Here is a 22,254-nt window from a genome sequence, read left to right as displayed (position 1 = left end):
TCCGACCCTGTACGTTTGCTAAAAATATTCCTAATTGAAATGATGGGTGCGGCGAGCATCATGGTAACTTCCCTGTCTCGTGGTAATTATAAGTGCTTTGCAGACGTTTTGTGGGAGATGTACAGGTGGAGAAGATAAGAAGATCTTGGTGGTTCTTATGTGTACCTGTGCGATGTTACAGCCAAAGTTACACCGGGTTAAACCTGCAGAGGATCGTGTATATTCTCTTTTCGAAATTTTGCAAGCAACTTTTCCAATAAACAAATGAAACATGTCGCAGCTACCGCGACCCTCACCGGGTTGAGCATAAGTTTGAGCACGAAATTGAACCGGTTGTCTGTTAAAACTTCTTATATAGTTTCAGACCGTCAAGAAAGATAAACTCAGCATGCACAACCTGGAAGTAATGCACAAGAGGGGAAAAGCCGATTGTTCCTGTCGCGCACGAACTAGTTTTAAAAATAGATGTTTTTAATCCCTGCGAGGATTTTAGTGGAGGGCTCGGCTTTAGGACCCGGAGCCGGACTGGCACCCCGCAGTGTGTAAAGCTCCACTCACTTCCTCTTTCGGCTCGTTCTCTTTCTTTTCAATGATCATGGCTGCACTCAAACACACCAGCCATGTTTGCTAATTTGAAACCCAAAGGTTAGCGATTACCTGTTTATTATTTACATTGGCTGCACCATCTTCAAACTGTACATTTCTCCAGTCGGGATTTCAAAGGCTTCTCCGCCTTTGCAAAATCAAGGATTGCAAGGTTCGGCTGCATTTTAAATTTAATTTTAAGGGTGAAAACTTTTCAGTGTGTGTCTGTGGTGCGCTGCCGTTTCAGAATTTCTCCACAGTGAATCAGGAAAACAATGTGAGTTTATTAAACAAAAGAGGAGCGTCCAAGTTGTTCACTGGAAAAAAAGAAATAATGATGCCCCAGTAGAAGATGCCTAGTTTATATTTTGCTTGATTAAATTACGAAAAAGGGTAACAGTCGCGAAGAAAGTTCCGAAATAAGTCGCCTTATATAATGGAGCATTTTGTTTAGTTTCATAATTATTTAAATAACCTTGGACTAGCCGCTATCTTCCAAACAAGGCCTTACGGTGTCGGGGCCGACTTTTGAAGCGGACCATTCATTTGGATATTTGGCTGAATATCAAGCTAAATTTTAATTTTGTCTCGATACGGGACGTTTCTTTCTGAACCTGTTATTTTCGGCTGATATGGAAGAGGGGAAATCAGGTGCGATGCAGTGCTTGGAAATAAAGGCCCCGCTCGGACACGGGCTTATATGTGGACTCGTTTTGCTCGTCCGTAAACGCCGGCCAAAGTGGACTAATTAGGCGCCGTGAAAAATGGTTACCGATCTAAGCCCCGGTCAAGTTCGAATCAAACTTGGGTTTCCATATATCCAGTGATGTCTTAAAGAAAAAAAAGGGGTAACATCACATTATTTGGGCGATGTGCCACGTTTTCGTCTTTGCACGCTTTTTTTGTTTTTCCCTTTCGGAGTCGGCAGTGGGCTAGCTAGCTGGCTAATTTGTTGTGGTGCGATGCAAATCAGTTGGCATGCTAGGCGGAGTAAAATGCGACGTCTTGCAAATAGATGCTGAAATAATAATAATAATAATCGTGATGATTCATATTAAAATAATGTCCAGTGTTGGTCCGCTGGATAAGCGTAAGTCTTGGCCAGACTTTGCGTTGTATTATGTTTCCGTCCAGATAGCCATCCGAGCGGCACACCGTCGCCCAGCTAGCCGGTTTGTCTTTAACTTGACGCCGTCTCGACACTCGCCGGAGCCTGCGTATCTTCACGGCTTTTTCCACCGCATCTGCGGTCAAAAAGCACCCGGAACCCGATGGCCGGTGCCGGCTGGACCTTAGCTATAGCGTGAAGTGTGCCGGTGGTCGGGGTGCCTTTATACGGGAGCTGTTTTGTTTCCACAGAGAGGCGACAACTGACGGAAACGGTCTAGATTTAGCAAACTTTAGCAAGCTAGCCGGCTAATAACGTTAACTCGGCAAGCAAATCGAAATCATTTAATTTTATTGTAATTTTATTTGATGAATTTTTCTCCGCTACTTCAGGGGCGCCAATCTTTCGATCACTTAGGGCGAAACGAAGGGTTGCTTGCCCGGGGAAGATGGCAAAGGATTGGTATTATTAAGGATGACCGACATGGTTGTGTGTATGGTTCATAAATTGGAGCATGCTATCCTGTGCTGCGACATTTTAGCTGAGAGTGGTGGAAGTGCGATGTTTGTGATGTCCTCCCGAGTGTGTCATCGTAACCATTAAAGAGCAACCGTCGAGCAATATCATATCCTGTGGGGGGACGTCCGTTCGTTTTCTATAATTCTTGCTCATATTTGTCAATATATATGTATTTTCAGTAAAAATACATACACGGTGATATTTTGTATTTTTTTCTGGATAATTCACTTTGCAGAAGCGATAATCGTTTTTCGACTGCGGCTGGGATTCGGTTTCATTTTGTTGACTTAGTCTGAAAGGGTTTTGACTTTTATTTTTATTTTGCCTGTTGGTGCAACCAGGTCAGAGAGAATGAAGAGTTTCTGTTCACAGATATGTTCGGCTGCCTTTTGTGTAACAGTTGGTACCACAAACTTTCCAGAACGTTTTCCAAAAGGGATCTACTAAGTTTATTTTTGTGTGTGTTTTACATTTGCTCCTGCGATTTATATTTACGGTTTACTTCCAGATGGAGGCTAATAACCTGTTCAACTTTGGTGGCCACCCCTCTGAGACTGCTAACTCAGGACTGAAGCTTCCCTCAGGCGACACTCTCTACACTAACGGGTCCTCCATGAGCTTCCCTCAACCAGGAAAAAGTGCGTCCATTCATCTCCATCGTGCTTTTGAAATGGTTTGATCAGTTGTACAAGTTGATCCATGGAAAAGTGTTGCCATGTTTGTTTATTTAGAGTCACTGGGGTGCTAGGTTTTGATATCTGTGGCATTGACCTCGTTCCTCCTGTCTGTGTTTTGCGACACTTTCAGATATGAACGGCGAAATGAATGTGAATGGCATCACCACTGTAATAGGGACCAGTACGTCTGGTCCCCATCCTTCCACCGCTTACTCTCTCATGAGCAACCATCACCATCAGAGCGGCCTGGGCTACGACTACCTGTGGAGCGAACCGTCATATGGCCAGGCCACGGCGATGAACTCTGGACACGGGCCAAGCATGCACCACAAGCAGGGCTCCAGCGGAGTAATGCAGCAGCAGCAGCAGCAACAACAACAACAACAGCACTTCCAGGGTCATGGACAATATCAACTAAATGGGGAACTGGGAGGGTCTCACGCATCTGCGGTGGCTGCTCCACCCAATGTAACCCTATCTGGAGGATCATACTGGGGCAGGGAGAGCCCCATCCCTCAGCAGAGCGGCTCCTCCATGACCATGAGCTATGGTTCTGGCAATACGTACAGCTCCTACCAGAACCAAGTCCATCCGAGCGTTACTCCACCCCAGCATCATCACCAGCATCAGCACCATCAGCAGCAGCAGCAGCATTTCGGAATGATGCCAAACGGGGTGCCCTACTACCAGCCCCAAGCACCTCATCCTCCTCTACCTTCAGGTCCAGCCCAAGCACGACCTCCCATGATTCTCCCAAATGCGCAGAATTTTACCCCCCCTCGTAATAGTCCTCAGCATCAGCACCACCTGGGCCGTGGGGCTTCAGGCAGCCCGCTGCCCCTGGCGCCCATCTCTGTGCCAGGCATACCCTCTGCTCTTCCAGATAACGGAGCCTCGCAGACTTGTGACACAGGGGTGTTGCCTACGGTCATGCAAGGTGCATATTCGGCGAATTATGATCTTTCTGCAGTTTTAGCGCTGAAAGTTTTGTCTCGTGAGCGGTGGGACAGTGTCTACGGCTCCCCAATGGACATCACTCTCATCAGTCAAGGGGAATTCCCTCTACCTCTTTGGCATGATATTTCTTTGTTCATAGTGATGATGGGGTCTCCATTAAATTGCAGAAAATGAAAGATTTATTTGAGGTTATTTTCAGCAGACATGACTTTAGTTATCGCTGAACATTCTAAACAGGCATCTAGTAGTTGCAGGCATGAGTATTTGCAGCGTTATCTTAACTTTTCATGGGCCCATTTGTGTAGGCAGAGAAGTAATTGATTAAAACAACTTAGTTTGGAGCCTGTACTTGTGCAGAATAACCGATGCACCATTATGTCAGGTGACGTGTTCTTAATCTGTGTTTAAGGAGCAGTGACTTTGCAGGCGCACCTCTCTAATATGTCATGGTGTGACTGTGTTGTGCTGTGGCAAAAGTTAGGACTTTGAGAGAGAGAGAGAGAGCAGCTTTTGTTGATAGGTTTAAGTTCAATGAGATGACTGGCTGTGGTGAGACTGCAGTGTTATCTACGTGCCTCTTGCCGCTGTGTGTTTCCTTAGTCAGTGAGGGTTGTAATTCTAGCTGGTGTTTCCACGACCACTCCTACCTCTAGGGTTTGACCTGGGCCCTAATCTCTGAAACCTATAATCTATTAACTATACAATAATTTGGTAGCGTGGCCTACAAGATCAAAGTCATTGTGTATGATATATATATATATATATATATATATATATATATATATATATATATATATATATATATATATATATATATATATATATATATATATATATATATATATATATATATATATATATATATATATATATAATCCACTATTTTTCTTCTCTTTTGGGTTGTCTTTGAGTTTTTGAAAACTTGGAATAAAAGTTGCAGTGCGTTGCTGTAATATATCTACTTTGTAAAGGACATACTGAATGAAATGTAAATTTCATTACTTGCATGGATATTTAATTTTTAAGGGATCCTCTAATGGGATTTTATGAAAGATTACTAGCAGATGCCTAGTCATTTTGTAAAATATGACAATTCGTTAATTCCCCAATGTAATGTTTGGTTTCTTAAATCACACAAGGTTGGGATATTCAAGCTATGTATTAATTATTTATGTTGTCCTTATCAGTTTAACTTTTCTCCGTTAGTCATTATGAAGAATTTGGTAAAGATTTAGAAAGCTAAGTGACTTTTAAATGGATGTTTTACAGGTTTTAAAATCATCCTGAGCTTTTAAGCTTTATGACATGTTCTTAATGTTCTCCCCAGGTCACGTGAATGAAACGTACAAGGATGTGGGCAGTGGCTACAACGGTGTGGAACAGACACCTACCGCCCAGCGATTAGCTGAGCCTGAGGCGTTTGCCAGCAAGCCCCCTGCCCCATCCACGGTGCCTCCGAATGACTACTGTCCACAGGTTCAGCACATACCCCCTGATGTGGGACCGCCCATGAACCAAAAGCATGAGCTGGGGGTAAGAATGAAGGATGCTGCCTCTCTGGTGGTCCTGGCCCCTACAGTAGCCCTTGTGGAAACTGGACCTCCTGAGCCGGGTCAGATAGGATTTCCAGTAAAAACTGGCCTGGATACCACTGTAGAGCCTGAAGCTGCTACCCCTCATGCCCGAACCAAGACATTGGATGGCACTGAGAGTGATGTCAGGATGGTCGCCCACTCAGACGCAGAGTTGGAAAAACCTCCAACTGACAGCTGTCCTAGAGATGAAGCCTCTGAGAGGACATCTTCGAATGTCAGGCTCCTGGAAGAGAGGCCCAGTGCAGGTGAACTGCTGGATGTGGCTCTGAATGACACCTGCAAGACAAAGGAGTCCACGGATTGCAGCTATTTCCTGGAGTCCTCCTGCATGGACAGCTCTGGGCCAGTCGACACAAGTGCTTTAGAAAGCACGTATACTGACTCTTCTCATTTGGACGACACTTCCCATCATGAGGAGGAGACTTTGGACAACAGCTTGGCCTATGAAGAGACCTCACTAAATGATACCTCACAGCTGGGGGAGTCTCAGAGTGACACCTCCCAGAATTCCACTGCGAGTGTCTCCATGAGTGCTCCTTCCAATGGTGAGTTTGTGGTGCCAAGTTTGCCAGTGTTATCGTGATGGTCAGTGCTCTTGCTGATTTACTTATTGGTGTTATAGCCCCTATTTTTAAAATATGTTCTGTGCCCCCTTTGGTTGCTATGCAGTCCGTACAATAGAGCAGGGTAATTCAAATCTGGACCTCAGTTCCAAATCCAGGCCTTGTTTTCAGTTCTCCCAGGTAGTTAAAGAATTACTGATTCTGATTGGTCAGAGGCTACACAGGTAAAGGAAGGCTGGAAAACCAGCAGTTCTCAGACCTTGAGGACCGTGATTTGAATAATAGGGCAATAGAGGCTTTGATTGTGCTGTGTTGGTCATCTTTTAATAGATATTTCATGACATCCTCAGCATGAGTTTCTTTGATTTGCTTTCTTGATTAAAGATATTTGAAAGTTGTGTCCTCTTACTCTGTTCACTGTGCTGGGCTGTTAACACTTTTAGTTAACTTTCTTGATGTTGAACCTCTGAATTTGTCTTTTTTGCATCTGCTCTGCAGTATTCATCCTTTTTGCTCTTGTATTTTGGGATTTCACAGAAGATTTGGGTGAAGACGTTTTGTTTCTTTGCCATCAGATTCAAAGATGGAGGACGATCAGGATGTCCCCGACTCGGCTGGGAGCGGCACGACGTCGGCTCTGGGTGACAGATACCCGGAGGGGTGTGTGTCTCAGGCCAGGAGCCAGTTTCCCGGTGATAGCATCTCTTTCTTGCCCCCGGTTACCAGCACTGTCGCCCGTAACACTGGAAAGCTTGCTGGCAAAGGATCTGCTGCTCGCGGTAAAACAGCATGCCTTCCTGTTGTCTAACCTGTTTCTTGCTTTAACGTACACGTTTATTGCATTGCTTCTGAAATGCATGCTCTGCTCGTGACTTCTCCTCCCTCTGGATCTCACTTAGGCCCCCAGCCCCCGCAGTTGTCCCCATCTGCCGGTGAGTGGGGGCGGAAGGCGACGGCTGAGCAGAAAGGAGGAGCTAAAGCTGAGGCGATCAAACCGGAAATCAGGACTGAATTTCCGGAGCATGCCGCCAAACTCCTTCCGTCCAGCTTCAAGAAAGCTGTTGGCTCCGAGCTTTTCCCATCCCAGCTGCAGAGTCCTGCCACGGCGAAGCCCAAGAAGGCGAAGAGAGTCAAAAAGCTGGCGATAAAAGTGCCCAAAACGCCTAAAGTGAAGCTGGTAGTGGAAAATAAAGGCAATGATGACGTGGAGGATGAGGAGCGTACTGCGGCTAGTGGTAAGGTGCTATCTTTTTCTACTCTGTCAGTAGGACTGCACACATTACCCAGTTAAGCTGTCGGTTTGGTGATTGAGGATCAGTACTGACCACTCAAGGCCTGCATGATGCATTGATATGTTTTGACTTTCTTTGCCTGAGATCAGTTGGTATTGTTTGCCATTGTTAACAATATCAATAGATAACACATTACGTGGCATTTTGCATATATAAACACTGTAGCAACACGTAAACACTGTCTAAACACTCTGTGGACGACAGATTTAATGAGCCACAAATAACACACAAGTGCTAATTAACAGTACAAAACTACAGCTTTAACTTATGTTGATAAAGGTTGCAGCCGTCTTGGATTTTGAGCTGGGGGTTCTGTCGATTCCTCCAAGTTCCTGAGTTGGAATTCCGACTGGGGGGGGGGGGGGTGTTCCAGTTGAAATTTCCGACGAGGAACTCGCAATTTCCGAGTTACGAGTTTAAATGGAATGCAGCATTAGACTTACAATTGAGGAAGAATGTTTCGACTGTCCTCAGCTGTGGTGTTTGTGTGTTTCATAGGAGATGGCCAGAGGAGGAGAGTGGCAACAGAGGAGCAGGTGAACTTCCCTCTGTTGCATGGGTAAGTGTCCATTGGCCTGCAGTGCACACCTGTGGTATTTCCTCTTCCAGTTACTCTTGGTGCAGGATGTGCATCCTGTAGGCACCATGGTAGCTCTTGAAGCCCTTTGTTGTTCTTGTCAAATTTATCGCAGGTGGCGGAGGGAGATCAGGGTCCGAAAGAGCGAGAACCGTCTGAAAGGGGAGACGTGGTACTACAGCCCTTGTGGGAAGAGAATGAAGCAGTTTCCGGAAGTCATAAAAGTACGACGTAGTAGATTTTACACTGTCGTGTTCAGGTTGGATGTTTTGAGTGACTTAAGTGTATTTTGGGTTGCTTTTTGACTAATCAGTCAATGTGGCTCAAGTCAGTTGTGCGGTGCTTCATGTGATTAATCCTGTCCTATGTCCTTAGTTCCTCAAAAGGCATCAGGATTCTGTGGTCAGCAGGGAACATTTCAGCTTCAGCCCCCGCATACCGGTGGGGGACTTCTACGAGGAAAGGGAGACTGCCGAGGTTTGCTTGGCTTTTACTCACTAGGGTTTTTCTTGTGTACTTATTGATGTTTCTTGAGTTTTTTATTATTATTGAAAATGGGGCTGACTTTACACGATGACCTCTGACTGACCCTTATTTCCCGGCGGCTCTGCAGGGTATGAAATGGTTCTTTCTGGCTGATGAAGAGGTTCCCTCCATGATCATGGCCATCACTGGCAGGCGTGGTCGGCCCCCCAACCCCGACAAAGAAAGACCCCGGTCACGTCGCACTGGGGGTGGGGCCTCCAGACGCCCAGGGAGACCCCCCAAGACCAAGATGGTGGACTTGCTGAGCAAAGTGGAGGCGAAGCTGTTGAAAAAACTTGAAGCTCAAGGTGTGTGCGTGTGCGTGTGCGTGTGTGCGTGTGTGTTCTCTTCCCCCTTACACAGAAATCCAGCCATGCTTTTCAGTTTACCTAGTCATACTAGTCATGTTCACAAACAAATGTTTTCTGCCTATAGAAACACTCAGCGAAGAAGACAAGGAGAAGCTGAATAAGATTAAAAGGAAGATGAAGAGAAAGGTACCAGAGAATCCCACAAAACGCCCCTTTGTCGTCATCCTCTAGACATCTAATCTGTGTACTTTTGATTTAACCAGTTATTCTCTAAATTGTAGGCAAGAAACAAAAAGAGAGAGGATGCCAAGATTAAGAAAGACAGACAAGAGAAAAGAAAGGCAAAGGTGACTAAGTTCAGGCCACTCAAGTATTTTATGAGGTAGGTGTTTCCCCCTCGCTTTGCAGTTATTTAGGTTCTTGTCTTTTCTGGTGTTTAGCTTGAGAAGTCCAAAGAGGAGCAGGAAAGCCTTGGTGAAGCTCAGGGTCCCCGTCAGCCTGTGCAGGAACCGAAGAAACCGGGTCGCAGGAAGAGAGCCCCTATTCAGGAGAAGGTGGTGGAGGAGAAGGAGAACGCCGTGGTTGTCAAGCGTGCAGGCGGGGCGCGGAGCAAGGCCAAGGCTCTGGCCAAGGCCCAGGCTGAAGCGGAAGCACAGGCCCAGGCAGCTGCAGCCGCCCGCAGACAGGCGGAGAGGAGGGCCCAGGCCCAGCGCCGGCAGGAGGAACGCAAGAGGCAGCAGCTGATCCTGGAGGAGCTCAAGAAGCCCACCGAGGACATGTGCCTCACAGACCACCAGGTGAGATGGTTTAGAGGGATCTTGAACCCCTACTAATACCTTGTCTGCTTTTGAAGAAATATATATTAAACCCGGGACCCTCTTAGGCTGTTATGCCCTGGGGATGATGGTCCGGGTTCTTTGGAATTCCCTGGCTCCTCAGACCCATGGCCAAAGTGACACGGGATTGAAATTCCAATCCGCAGATGCTGCCGGAGTTCTCCCGCATCCCAGGTGTGATGCTGTCTGGCCAGGCCTTCTCTCACTGTCTGATGGTGGTAGAGTTCCTGCACAGCTACGGGAAGGTGCTGGGCCTCCAGGTGCCCCGGGACGTGCCCAGCCTCGCCGTCCTTCAGGAGGGCCTTCTCGGCCTGGGGGACAGCCAGGGTGAAGTCCAAGAGCTGCTGGTGAAGCTGGTGCAGACGGCTCTATGTGACCCAGGCCTCCCCCCTCACTATCAGGTTAGCCATTTTGACACTACTTATGTAGAACAAGAGATGGGCGTCAGTCGCAATTGCTGTAGGAATAGTGTCGAGTTTGTAGTACAGCAGCAGCGTGCCACAGTGTCTCACCAAAATCTTCCCTGGGTGCCCCAGTCGGTGAAGATCCTGGGCGAGAAGCTGGTAGACCTCGAGCTGAACCGCAGCAGCGTGTCCGAGGTGCTTCGTGTCTTCCTGGACTCTCACACCTTCCAGCCCGACGTGTGTAAGAGCTTGCGCACTAAGCCCTTCCAGGCTCTCTCCCCTGACGTCAAGGCCAGCATCCTGGCCTTCCTCGTGGACGAGCTCAATGCTAGCGGCATCATTATCAGGTGAGGCCTGGGCTGCAGCGGGCCACTGCGTTGGTAGTCTCTGGTTTGACCTTTAGCCTGGCAGTGCATGCGTTGGAGAACTTTCCAGAACTGAACTGGAAATTTCGCATACAGAGGAGTTGTAACCACTATGCTCTGCAGTACTTCCCAGAAGCTTCCACACTGAGTAATTTCCTATTTCAGATGGATTTTTGTCTGTGTTGCCATCCTTTTTGCTAAAAGCTTGTCTATTACAGGGAAATAGATAATACACTGGAAAATATGGCTACCTACAGGAAGAACAAGTGGACGATTGAAGGAAAACTTCGCAAGTAAGCTTGACTTTTTCTTTATGCCTGTTAGAGGTTTACTTATTGCCCAGTGTTAATGAAAGAGAGAATATTAAACTGTATATTAGGTATATGTAAGATCATAGCGCTCCATGTAAAGATCGTTTTTTTTATTTTTGATCGTTAGGTTTGATTGTCCTGTGAGAATAGATAACATTATTTTAAAAACCTTTGTGTCCATCTATTATTGATGCTCAGTGTCTTTATGCTTGTACTCACTAAATATTACTAGTATAATGAGTCCTGATAATGAACCAGTGGTTATCTGTAATCATTCCGGATATTCATCAGCTTGTGTGAGGTCCGTCGTGGTACGTGTGGTGCCCGTGGCTCGGAGCATGGTGTCTATGCCATACCCCAGTGAACCCCCTCTGTCTGGCCAGGCTGAAGTCTGCGTTGGCACGGCGGACGGGGCGTTCAGCAGACGAGCTACACTTTGAGGAGCGGCGGCGGAGTGCCAGGGTGGCCGAGGAGGAGAACCTGTACCTGGAGGAGAACGGCTTCAGTGAGAGGAGCAGCCGGCGTGCCAGGAAGGAGGAGGCGCAGCTCAGTGAGGTAGTGCAGTGCCAGGGATGTCCTCTGCCCCTGGGCGACTCTGAAACATCACAGAAACATCTGCCCACGACTGGACCCCCCCCCCCGAGGCTGATTAATTATATCACATCCATGGCCAGTCTGAAGCAGAGAAATTTCTGGAATGTGGAATATTAGGGTGGGCGGGTTTCTTTGGAGGTGACGATGCACTGCAGTGTGCAGTGGAGAGGTTTTACTGATAAGCGAGTGCCTGTCACTGGCGTCTCCTACGGGGCTGTGACCCATGAGCTGGCAGTCTGTCACGGTAAGATGGCACTGGCCAGGCTGCTGGTGGAATCCGAGTCATCTGGCGCTCTGTCCTCCGCAGGCCGAGAGTCCGACCTCTGCTAGCGTCCCTGAGCTCGAAAGGCAGATTGATAAGCTGACCAAGGTAGGGCTTCCTTTTCTCCGCACGTGAAATGTCTCACTGGGGGCAGTGCAGTGGCCCTGACTTTACTGTCTTACTCTCAGCGCCAGATCTTCTTCCGAAAGAAGCTGCTGCAGGCGTCGCATTCCCTGCGGGCCGTCTCGCTTGGTCAGGACCGATATCGACGCCGGTATTGGGTCATGCCCCACGTTGGGGGCATCTTAGTTGAAGGGGCAGAGGAGATTTTGGGTGAGTCTGAGTCTTGTATGTTGTGCTGATCTGGCCGCGATGTTGCATTCCGGCAGCTCACAACGCCCCCTATCTTGAACAGCATCGCAGGACGTGCTGGTGAAGGAGGAGCCCGAGCCCCTCCTCTCTCCGGTGAAGGTAGAGCCCAAGGCGGAGCCCCCGTTGTCCCCCGTCGCCGACCCGTCTTCCGCTTCCCACCACTCATCCCCTGAAGTGGACCCCCTCCCTGGCACGGCCTCCCTCATGAGCAGCCCCCGGGGGAGGGGCCGGCCCCGCAAGATCAAGCCCGAGGTGGAACTCCACCTCCGTACTGCCAAGAGCCGGCGGCGTCGGCGCAGCAGCCGGGCAGGTAGCGACGACCAGGAGGGCGGCGCCATCGAGCGCGGCATGCAGGACCTCACACAGTCGGCCTTCCTGTCCTGGCTGAGCCAGACCCAGGGCTCCCTCCCCGACCCAGGCGCAGGGCCCGAGGTCCAGCCCGTGGACAGTGTCAAGGAGATGGCGGAGAAGCAGGGCCAGTGGTTCAACCTGCTGCCCAAGACGCCCTGTGACAACAGCTCCCTCTCACAGCCACCAGCCCTCCCCAGTTCCCCCTCGAAAGACCCGCTCCCCTTCCCAGAGATGCCCCCCAGCCTGACCGCCCCTCTGCTTCAGGTGCGCCTTGTAAAAGTCTGGCCAGAACAATCTTGGTTACGCTAAACAGTTAGACGTCTTTTTGTAAAATTAGGAGAAATCGACTTCTTTTTTGGGTCATTAGTCCTCTCGTCACCATATCCGTTCGTCCCCCTGCAGCCGGTCCTGCCGCTCTCCAGTCCAGCCCCCTCCACTCAGGTGTGCTCAAACTTGGTTCCGAAACCAGGCCGGCGGCGTCGGCGGGCCAGTGGCTCCCTGGGAATGGGCTTTACCTCACCAGCCAAACGCCGTGGCCGCCCACCCTCCAAGCTCCTCCAGGAGATTGAGCAGAAGTACTTCACGCAGTTGGTAGCCCGACCCATCCCCACAGGTAGGTCACACCTCCGCTCCGCCGTCACGCTGGGTCCAGTCTGGTCCAGTCTAACGGCGGAGCGGCTGTGTGTTTGCAGCTAAGGTGCGTGGCTGGTGGTTGATCAGGGACCCCGAGGAGGTGAAGGCCCTCCTGCCGGCTCTGCACTGCCGGGGCATCCGAGAGAAGGCGCTCCACAAGCACCTCTCCAAGCACATGGAGTTCCTGAGTGAGGTCTGCTCCCGGCCCAGCAGCGGTAAGGAATCGTGGAGGGAGTGCTTTCTAAATCATGCTGAGACAGGCAGGGTGTAATGTCTGACCTGGAGATGGAGGCATAAGAGTGCGCGTCTGTTTCGGTCTCTCCAGACCCCATGTTCCAGCTGCAGGTCGAGGAAGGCAGCTCCCTGTTGCAGGTCCTCCAGAAGCCATGGCAGGAGAGCCAGAAGTCCATGGAGGCCGACCTCAGCGTGCTTCAGTGGGTGGAGGACCTGGAGCAGAGGGTCTTCACTGCCGACCTGCAGATCAAGGTGAGCCGGAGGGAGCCGTGACTGGTGGGGCAGGCAATCGTTACAACCGCATCGTGGGTAGCATGCAGTGTGCGGCAGAGCGGGCCATCGGCGTACCCGTCTGTGGCCCATAACCTGGCGCGTTCCTCCGGGACTGGCCTGACCTTGGCGCTGCGTCCGCTCGCTCTCCGCGGCAGATGGCCAGTCCTGATTGCGTTGCAGTTCTTTGCTCCGCCAGCGACCTCCCCGCTGCAGCATCTTCGTCACAGCGCCAATGAGGCTCGGCGCCAGGAGGAGGCGCTCTCTGCGCCAGCGGCACCCTGCGGTGTGACCCGGACAGCACCTGCTGGCGTACCGCCTGGCTGCGTGTGCATGTGCGTGTGTGTCTGTGTCTGTGTGTGTATGTGTGAGCGCTAAAGCGCAAGTCAACATTCACCTTCACGATTTATATTTCAAGATGGCCCCTCAGAACGGCGCGAGCGACTCTGAAGGTAACACGGAAACGGCGCCCCCTGGATTCCAGGTACAGCACCTAGGTGGCTGTGACGGGGGGAGACTGGGGTGGGGGTTTGTCACCTCAAGCCTGGCTGCGGTCCATCTCCAGCGCCATGAGCGAGCCCTTCCTCTGCGTGCATGGAAACACCTGTCCCTGCTGTTTGTCCCGCTTGAATATGTAGTACATTTACTTCCCCTACTTTGGAAGCAAAGTGCCAAAAAGAGAATTTAAATCAACGTTAAAGGGACAACGGCAGTCTGGGAGACCTGGTGCATTGGGTCACCGAGGGCTGAAACAAGGGTTGAAGCAGATGCTTCTGGAGATGACCAGGCCCCCCTACCCCCAGTGCTGTAGTGGGCACATGCGTCTCAGTGGTGCCCAGTCACTAATCTTCCCTACTAAACGTCATGTGTCCTTCATTCTTCCTGTTACTCACTTTTCCCAACTCACCTGTGGCCTCCCAGTCACCTCTTAAGTGGGTTTTCCTCCCCTTCCCTTGGGACCTCTCGGGCTTGACTGGAATGAAGTACGCTTAACACGCTGTCGTGATTGCGTGTCTGGCAGAATGGTTGGGGGAGGGGAATGTTTAACTGGTGAACTCTGATGCAGTGCATTTGTGAAAAGTCATCTTAGCAGCTGCCCAGGTGTTAAACCTTTTAAATTAGCATTATATATAAAAACAGATTTTTAAATGGCATCTGCATCATACCAGACGTCAGCTGTCTGAGCAGTTAAGCCTTGATCAGTGAGCATTTAAAGATTGTAGGGAAGCATAACAGCTGAATAGATCTGCCATCATGCTCACCAAGACCAGAGCGTAATGCCCATGTCGCATGTCTTGGCAGGTTTTATGGATGCCATGCAGATTTTTGGGTGTTTCTTGGGTCACGCCAAAACTCCCCAAACGTATTTTACTAAGTGTTGCTAAACTCAACTGCATCTCTTCTTTCTCATTTGTACATTTTGCACGATTTAAATAATGAACGCTTAGTCAATTGCGTGAGTTGGTAAACCTGGAGTGTTCGGACCAGGTGATAGCGTTTGCAGTCCTGGTTAAGGAAGGGGGGCCCATTATCCCCACAGGGCTTGAACGTGCCGGAACCAGACTCCTCCCGTGCCGACCTCGAGTATTATGAGCACGATGTGGAGCTGCTGGATGACTGGATCGTCAGGACCAAGAAGGAGTGGTCCGACCTGCTGCGGCTGCCCACCCACCCACTGGACCTGGCCGTGGTGCGGCTGCTTCGCCTGGAGCGCAACATTGAGCGCCGCTACCTGAAGGAGCCTCTCTGGACTTTAGCTGAAGTGGTACGGCTGGCTCCACTGACACCACCCCCCGGTGGAGAGAACCACATGGATGCTGAGAGGTAGGTTAGACGGCTGTGTGAGAATCGGTTAAGCTTAACTTAACATATGGTGTCTGTGTTGAACTGGTTTACATGATAGTGTGTCTAAGATAAAGGCAGTCCTTGTGTGGGGTGGCCACCAGGTGGCGCTCATGCACCGCACTTGTGCTCAGCATAAACAGCTGGTTGTTTTTGATCATAGCTAGATGGTGTATCCCGGCGTGGTTTTCGGACGTACCCCTCACCAAGCCCTCGTTGCCCGTGTTTGCCGTTGCAGCCTGGAGAGTGAGATCACGCCAAGGGTGCGGGCATGGAGGCAGGCAGTGGACCGATGCCGCAGTGCCGCCCAGCTCTGCCTGTGCCTGCTGCAGCTGGAGCGTGCCATCGCCTGGGAGAGATCGGTCAACAAAGTGGTAAGGAGGGCTGCCCCGCATTGCCATCTGCATCCTTCCCATGCACAGAATAGTTCCTTCTGTTTTTAGATGGCTGTTAGGGCTGATTAACCTCTAAATCAGTGTTTCTCAACTGGGTCCTTGGGGACCACCAGGCAGTCCCAGCTCCTCTGGGGGGGTCCTCGAGGACTGGGTTGAGAAAAGGTTCTCTAAACATTCAGATTGACGGACTGCCCAGGAGGTTGAAGTGTAGCTCTGTGGGCTGGGCACTGGTGTGGCATGGGGGCTTTCCAGACCATGTGGCCTCTTTCTCGCCTCTAGACTTGCCTGGTTTGCCGGAAGGGTGACAACGACGAGTACCTGCTGCTGTGCGATGGCTGCGAACGAGGCTGCCACATGTACTGCCTGCGGCCCAAGGTCACCCAGGTCCCTGAGGGAGACTGGTTCTGCCCCATCTGCATCTCCGAGGTATTGAAAAGAATTAGCCATATTTACTCTTCGATTTGAGGTTCTATTAATAAGTTTCAGTAAAAGTTCTGGTTCATCCTTTTTAGTCATATCTGAAACTGGACCATAGTGCAGGGGAAGCTCAGCTTTGAGATCCACTCAGCTTGGCTTTGCATGATATTCAGTCATTGCTTGACTTGGTAAATGTGAATGTCAAGGTGGCGCGAAGGGCCCGTCCTGGTTTTTCTGTACCTCTGTCCCGCTGAATTCTGTGTCATTTGCTGTTTTGTTAGAAGGAACAGTTTGTACTCTCAGAAGAAAGTCCTTCTGTCTCAAATGTACAAATTTAGTCAAACACTGCTGAGTCCAATGTTACACTTTAAGGGCGCTTTTCCACCGCACCAGGTACCATACTTTCAGTACTTCCATAAAGTACCGAACTTTTGGTATTACTATTGTGCCGGTTTTTCACTGACGTAAAAACTGGTACCAGCGCAAAATGACATCATCAGTAACCGCCCCTGACTGACATCATCACAAAGCGCAGCGTGGTATTTCTTTGACTGAATTCAAACATGTTATGATCCTCACTTTCCTGTAATCCTGCTTAAGTTTTTTGATTTTCAAGCGGCATTGTTCGGTGTTTCGCATATGGCCCATTTCTTCTAAGCGGCTTGCTATTACGACACATACTTTTTTTATTTTGAGTTGTGCCATCCAAATCCCGCTGGATCTGTTCATCTGACCATATGGCGATTAAAGCCTTTGTTTCCTCATTTGTCCATCCTTCCATTTTACTTTTTAAAATTTTTGTTTCTTCTGCTTTTTATTTTGTTTCTCGCTGTTTCCTGTGTGTTTGAAAAGGTGATGGTTATAACCAATCGACAGCAAATATGTTTGCAAGTTCCACCCCAAAGTACCGAAGTACCCCAGCTGGTTTGGCACTTTCGGTACTGGTACTCGACCGGAAGTCAATGGAAAAGCGAAAGTACCATACTTTGTGCGGTGGAAAAGCACTTTTGGACTTTCCTGCATGGTTTGGTTTGGCAACTTGGGTTCACGACTGCTGCCTCTGTCGCCCCCCCCCCCCCCCAGGAGAATGGAGACTCCCCCCGCCTGCGCCGCTTCCCCAAACCCAAGTCGCGGGCACGCAAGAGGCACGTTGGCGACTATGGCTCTGAGAGCTCTGACGATGATGAAGGTTACCGCAAAGGGGGCGGGGGCATGTCGACGCGGAGGAGGGAGGGAACCCCCGCCTCCTATACCCGCTTCTCAGGAGAGAGTGGCGGCTCCAACTCCTTCCCCTCAAAGCGTCGGCGCATGGCCACCCGCAACCAGCCTGACCTCACCTACTGCGAGTATGTCTGCATTAACAATCGCCAGTGTAGCTAGAGGTGCAGTCTCTTCAGTCAGTGTTGTTAGACTAGTATTACTAGTGGTAATACTAGTCTCTTTGATCAGGATCATCCTCATGGAGATGGAGGCCCACACGGACGCTTGGCCCTTTCTGGAGCCGGTCAACCCACGTCTGGTTCCTGGCTATCGCCGCATCATCAAGAACCCCATGGACTTCCTCACCATGCGGGAGCGTCTGCTGAAGGGGGGGTGAGTTCCTTGCTCGGCTCTTTTGCCTTTGGATGGGTCAGTTTGCGTTGCAACATTTGCCCATGGATTTCATTGCGAATTATGAGTGGCTTTTTTTTTAGTCAGCTCGCCAAACTTTAGGGTCGGGATGAGGGAAAGGTGCTGACCTCTCTGATCAGGCAGGCAGACTGGTGCTGTTTGAGAAAGGCGGGTGAATCAGGTGGCATTTGTTCTGGGATTGGCCTTCAGGCAGTTTCCTGCTTTCCAATGACAGCGGTAGGCCTTGGTCCTCTGAAACTTTTGAATGTGTATGCAGGCGGGCACGCAAGGGGGTGCATAATTCGTCTAGAAGGGCCAGCTTCTTCATTAGTCAGCGATATGTTTTGAATGGGTGAGTGACAGGGAGAGGGGGAACTCCAGGGACCAATCAGCTTGCAGTTCTCTGCTCAGCCAGTGTTTCTGTGGCCCAGCCTCACTATATACCCCTCCCAGCTATTCTTGGAAGTCTCCATAGGTTCATGGGAGTTGGGTGACATTAGATTAAAGTGGAAGTGTGGGTTGGGTAGGGGCTAAAATTAGAACTAAAATTAAATTAATGGAACTAAAAAAGAAAACCTAAGATGGCTGCAGGTTTTTCTGTTTGCTGCTGTGTTCATGGAAACGTGTCTGTGACAGGTACTGCAGCTGCGAAGAGTTTGCCGCCGACGCCGAACTGGTCTTCAACAACTGTCAGCTCTTCAACGAGGACACGTCGGAGGTGGGCAAGGCCGGCCATTCCATGAGGCGCTTCTTCGAGAGCCGCTGGGCGGAGTTCTACCAGAACAAAGACAAATAGGCGCTTCGGGGCAAATGCTGGACATGGCTGCACCAAGCTCTGAGGAGCAGGGGCCCCCAACCCCTCAACCCTCAAGAGATCCCTCCTGTGGGAGTCCCCAAATACTACTAAAACTGCTACTGAAGCCTCTCGTGGCTCACTGTAAACGTATGTGTGTTAATATATGTATAGACTGTCTCTTATTCTCCGTCGTCATAAACTCCAGCCCAGGATGTCTGGATTTACTCACCTGTCAGGCCAGACAGGGATTAAGGTGTTCCGCTCAGTCCCTGCCTCGGTCCAATTCCACTGCTCTCGATTTTCCATCTAACCATCTCCGTTTTGTGTATTACACACCCGTCTGTCAAACAGAGGTCCATGAATAGCACTCTCCCTCTTCCTTAGTGTTAAGGTTAAGGGATCCACCTCCACCCCCCCAGTCATTTTTCAAAGCCACCCAAACCCCATTGACAGGGATTCATCTGTCTGTCTGATTTCACCCTAAAGTGATCCTCACCAGACTCATTCCAAAACTCTCAAGACAATGTTAGATTTCCTTCACTAAAATATTATATAGTGGTCTCATGACTAGAAGCAATTTTCTCTATTTTTATTATATATTCTATATATACATATATAAAGACTAAAAAAATAGCTGGAATTATTTAATAGCAATAGGTTATAGTGGATGTGCACAGACCACATAGTAGTGCTGTCTAGATAAGTGGCCAGTAAAGCAGAAAGGAAAGTTTTTTTTTTTTTCTCCAGTTGTCTGACAAGTCGGACAGATTTACTTCTGTGAAATCAAATTCTCACAGTGGAGGAAGTAGTGTATTCAAATTAAATCCCCCCCCCCCCCCCCCCCGCTCTTTCTGGGATGTCTTCGCAACTCTTGGCTAACACTTGCAGCTTTCGCTTTCCTCCATGACACTTGTATACCTGCTCAGTTTTTGCTAAATGGTAGCCGGACCTCTCATCACCAGTACATTACCATGGTAAAAGTAGAACTGCTGTCGAAAGTGTAACAGAAAATAATGGTTATAGCGGTGTTTTATTGGGGGGGGGGGGGGGGTGTGTAGGGGGGAAATCGGGATGGTCTTAGTTTTAGATTTTAAGTTTCTTGGTTCAAAGAGAAATGGATCTCCATATTTTCTTTAAAGCTCAATTTTAAAGAGTGGTTTTAAGTGGCTTCACACCATGTGGTGTTTTTGCAGGCAGTTGGTGATCCCAAACTTGTTAACTGTTAGTGCTTTTTAGCATTTGTTCACTCCATTTATTTAAAGAAAAAAATCAATTGGCCCAGTAGCTATCTTGTGTGTAAATTATTTCAGCAGCTGGGCACCCAATCATTCCTGTAACACTAACTTAGACAAGTGCTACCAATTTAAAAAAACAAACAAAAAAAAACAACAAAAACTTAGCAGTATTCCTGAACCTGGATCCAAAAGCTTACGCACCCTTAGTCTCATCCTGCAGGTCGTATTTGGATGCAGCTCCTTGTCATGGATATTCCCACTAGTTTCTTGTTCTTTAAAGGTTCACCTGCTTGTCTTTCCATTCCCCAAAATAAATAGCGGCCCTTTTTGGGGCTGGAAATGCAGCTGTGAGTGGGAGTATGGAGGCTGGCTTGGTCATGCGATGGAGCTTAGCTGCACAGGTGCAGGAAAACTGCCGCTTGCCGTCATGCGCAGTGCAGTTCCTCCATTTTTAATGTGTGGATTTTTGACAGATGTGGCCTTCCTGTATTTCAGCATTTGGTCTTTTGTGTAGCCCCCCCCCACTCCCTGCCCCCCTGCCTTCAATTCTGTTTCCTTCCTCTATAATGAACACAAACCTGGCACTGAATTAGCAAGGAGTTTACTAGATGGAGGGGGGGGGAAATGAATGGGGGGGGGGGGATTCTAAAGGTATTTAAGGTTAGTTTCTTACACTGAAATCAAACTGGTCAGAAAAAAATAGGAAGTGTTCCTTGTAACACAAAAGGGACATAGTTTTTCTAAAAACCAAAATGTGGTGTTAAGTGAATTTTTAATAATGTACAGTTTTTGTGACTTTAAATTTATTCCTTTCTATATTTTTAGGACCAATATCATTTTTAAGAGGAGGCATTAAAGAATATGTTGTACTGATGTGATGTAACACGTGTGCATCTGTAGAATGTACTGTGAGTTGAATAAACCACATCTAGTAGAAAGAGCGTTTTATGCCGTTGGTGCATTTTTGTTTTCTTTATGCCTGGGGGGAGAATCATGGTGATGCTGTTTGCTGTTACATGGCCTCACAGAAACAAGTGAAACAAGTGTCCAGTCACCTAATGCAGTGTTTCTCAACACGCTTCTTGGGGAGCCTCCGACTGTTTGGGAGATTCGTGCAGACCGCTTTGAGGAACGCTGATCTAATGAACTAGTCAAACCATTGAAGACTTGCCCAACTGGTCTCAGAGAAAGAATGACATGGCTCTTTAAGTCTTCACACGCACACTGCCTTTCATTCCTCTTGAGATCCAGGGGAGAAAAAAATATTGATTTAAAAAGTTTGATTTGACAGGAAGAGGAGGTTGGCAAGGTCACATCTGAAAATGTGTCATCTTAAAACTATAACTGTCCTCTTTAAGAAACAACAGGAATTTACAGAGTGGCATGTGCAGTATGAGAGATAAGCAGGAACATAATGTCCTCTACAGGGGACAAAGATGAATTGCTGTACTTCAGGTGGCTATGATCAGTACTCAAAATTCACCTGTTACCTGCTTTCGGTTGACATTTTTTCTGGGTGGGTTGAGTAAATATCAGATTTTGTTTTGTGCACCAATTGAGTGCATCACTTCCAACAGAATGTTATGGGAGGGGGGGTTGATAGGCTGGTCTGCATTGTCCATGAAGTCTCACAGGACACATGAGAAAATCCTGCTTATTCCTCTGTGTTTCTAAAGCCGGCTATATAGAATGTTGCAACTGCCAGAGTTCCAGAAAACTTTCAAGGATTCCATGCATTCTTTAATGCGTGTCTGCAGAAGCTTGTCAGATAGGGCCACCAAACATCAGATAGCACTGCAGCCCTGCCGTTCAGGCTCCAGTGATCATCTGCAAAGTGCTTTACATGTCTTGCAACAAAACAAGCTTGGCTACCTCATAGCATCTTTGCAACTTTAATACTGCAAACAAGTAGACTTAAGTAACTGCAATATTGTCTGGTTGCAGGGGTATATTCTTGGTTTTTATAGTTGAGGGTCTCGATTCACCGCGCACAGGCCCAGTAGGGTAATCTTTGTTGGACTGCCAGGGAGAGCACAGTGCGGTCCATTTTCATCCATCCGTCAGCCTCCCGGGGCTCCCTGTCTGCAGCACTTGTTAGCCTGTCCTGTCATTCCCAGCTGAGGCTGTACCCTATGGGTGGCCCCGCAAACTCATAGCACTTGTAGATTCTAAGAATAACCTTTTCTATCAGGCAGCCCAGACCCAAGATTTTTATCACGTGGCTGACATAGATGTTTTTTTTATCGGTGCGTCACAGAGACCGAACGTGTGGCTCAGCGGACCCAATCGCACGAGGCCTTCATGTATCTGCAGCTGCTCCTACATGTTTGCGCTGTTGCTTTTCTCCAGCTGCGGTATTCTGAGCTCGGGGCTCTCTCCATGGTATCCCTGAGCTGGCAGTTTGCGGGGGCAGCCCAGCTTGCCGTTGGGAGCACATTGTCAACGAGGCGGGCTTATGCCCGTGTCAGCAATACGAGCTCAGGCAAAATCTCCCACGCAAGCGAATTTTAACAGTACTCTACGCAGGGTTTACCACCACAAGGGGGGGGGGGGGCTTATGAGCTCTGGGAGTCAGCGAAGGGTGGTAATCCATCCTACAATAGGCTACACACGAGTC

The 22,254-nt window shown here is 48.9% G+C and overlaps 1 protein-coding gene across 9 annotated transcripts; it reads left to right on the top strand.

The window, feature by feature from the left end:
- Positions 1-579: 579 nt before the first annotated feature.
- Positions 580-20,578, top strand: baz2a (bromodomain adjacent to zinc finger domain, 2A). 9 transcript variants are annotated; one of them, XM_023799666.2, is made up of 30 exons: positions 580-757; positions 2,721-2,850; positions 3,020-3,826; positions 5,174-5,986; positions 6,580-6,783; positions 6,904-7,239; positions 7,795-7,855; positions 7,989-8,097; positions 8,249-8,350; positions 8,487-8,706; positions 8,834-8,895; positions 8,991-9,056; positions 9,150-9,506; positions 9,692-9,946; positions 10,082-10,296; positions 10,533-10,607; positions 11,009-11,180; positions 11,527-11,589; positions 11,670-11,814; positions 11,897-12,468; positions 12,607-12,817; positions 12,897-13,052; positions 13,163-13,323; positions 13,760-13,825; positions 14,882-15,165; positions 15,422-15,557; positions 15,858-16,004; positions 17,079-17,341; positions 17,445-17,588; positions 18,243-20,578. In XM_023799666.2, exons 2-30 carry the CDS (start codon positions 2,721-2,723, stop codon positions 18,400-18,402), a joined length of 6,492 nt encoding a protein of 2,163 aa, XP_023655434.1. In that variant the 5' UTR covers positions 580-757; the 3' UTR covers positions 18,403-20,578. The 9 variants fall into 9 exon arrangements, with proteins under 9 accessions (XP_023655434.1, XP_023655435.1, XP_023655436.1 ...); XM_023799667.2 differs by having other exon boundaries at positions 591-645; XM_023799668.2 differs by lacking the exon at positions 580-757 and adding an exon at positions 791-862.
- The last annotated feature ends 1,676 nt before the right edge of the window (positions 20,579-22,254 follow it).

Source organism: Paramormyrops kingsleyae, chromosome 8, assembly GCF_048594095.1.
Source record: "Paramormyrops kingsleyae isolate MSU_618 chromosome 8, PKINGS_0.4, whole genome shotgun sequence".
In the NCBI taxonomy this organism is placed as follows: domain Eukaryota; kingdom Metazoa; phylum Chordata; class Actinopteri; order Osteoglossiformes; family Mormyridae; genus Paramormyrops; species Paramormyrops kingsleyae.
Note: the sequence above shows the minus strand (reverse complement) of the source record. Positions and strands in the feature narration are given on the sequence as shown.

Bases quoted from the DNA above. Each gene is read 5' to 3' on its own strand.
- baz2a (XM_023799666.2), top strand. From the start codon at position 2,721: ATGGAGGCTAATAACCTGTTCAACTTTGGTGGCCACCCCTCTGAGACT. The intron at 3,827-5,173 runs GTGCATATTCGG...TGTTCTCCCCAG, and splicing joins GTTGCCTACGGTCATGCAAG to GTCACGTGAATGAAACGTAC. The intron at 12,818-12,896 runs GTAGGTCACACC...GTGTGTTTGCAG, and splicing joins AGCCCGACCCATCCCCACAG to CTAAGGTGCGTGGCTGGTGG.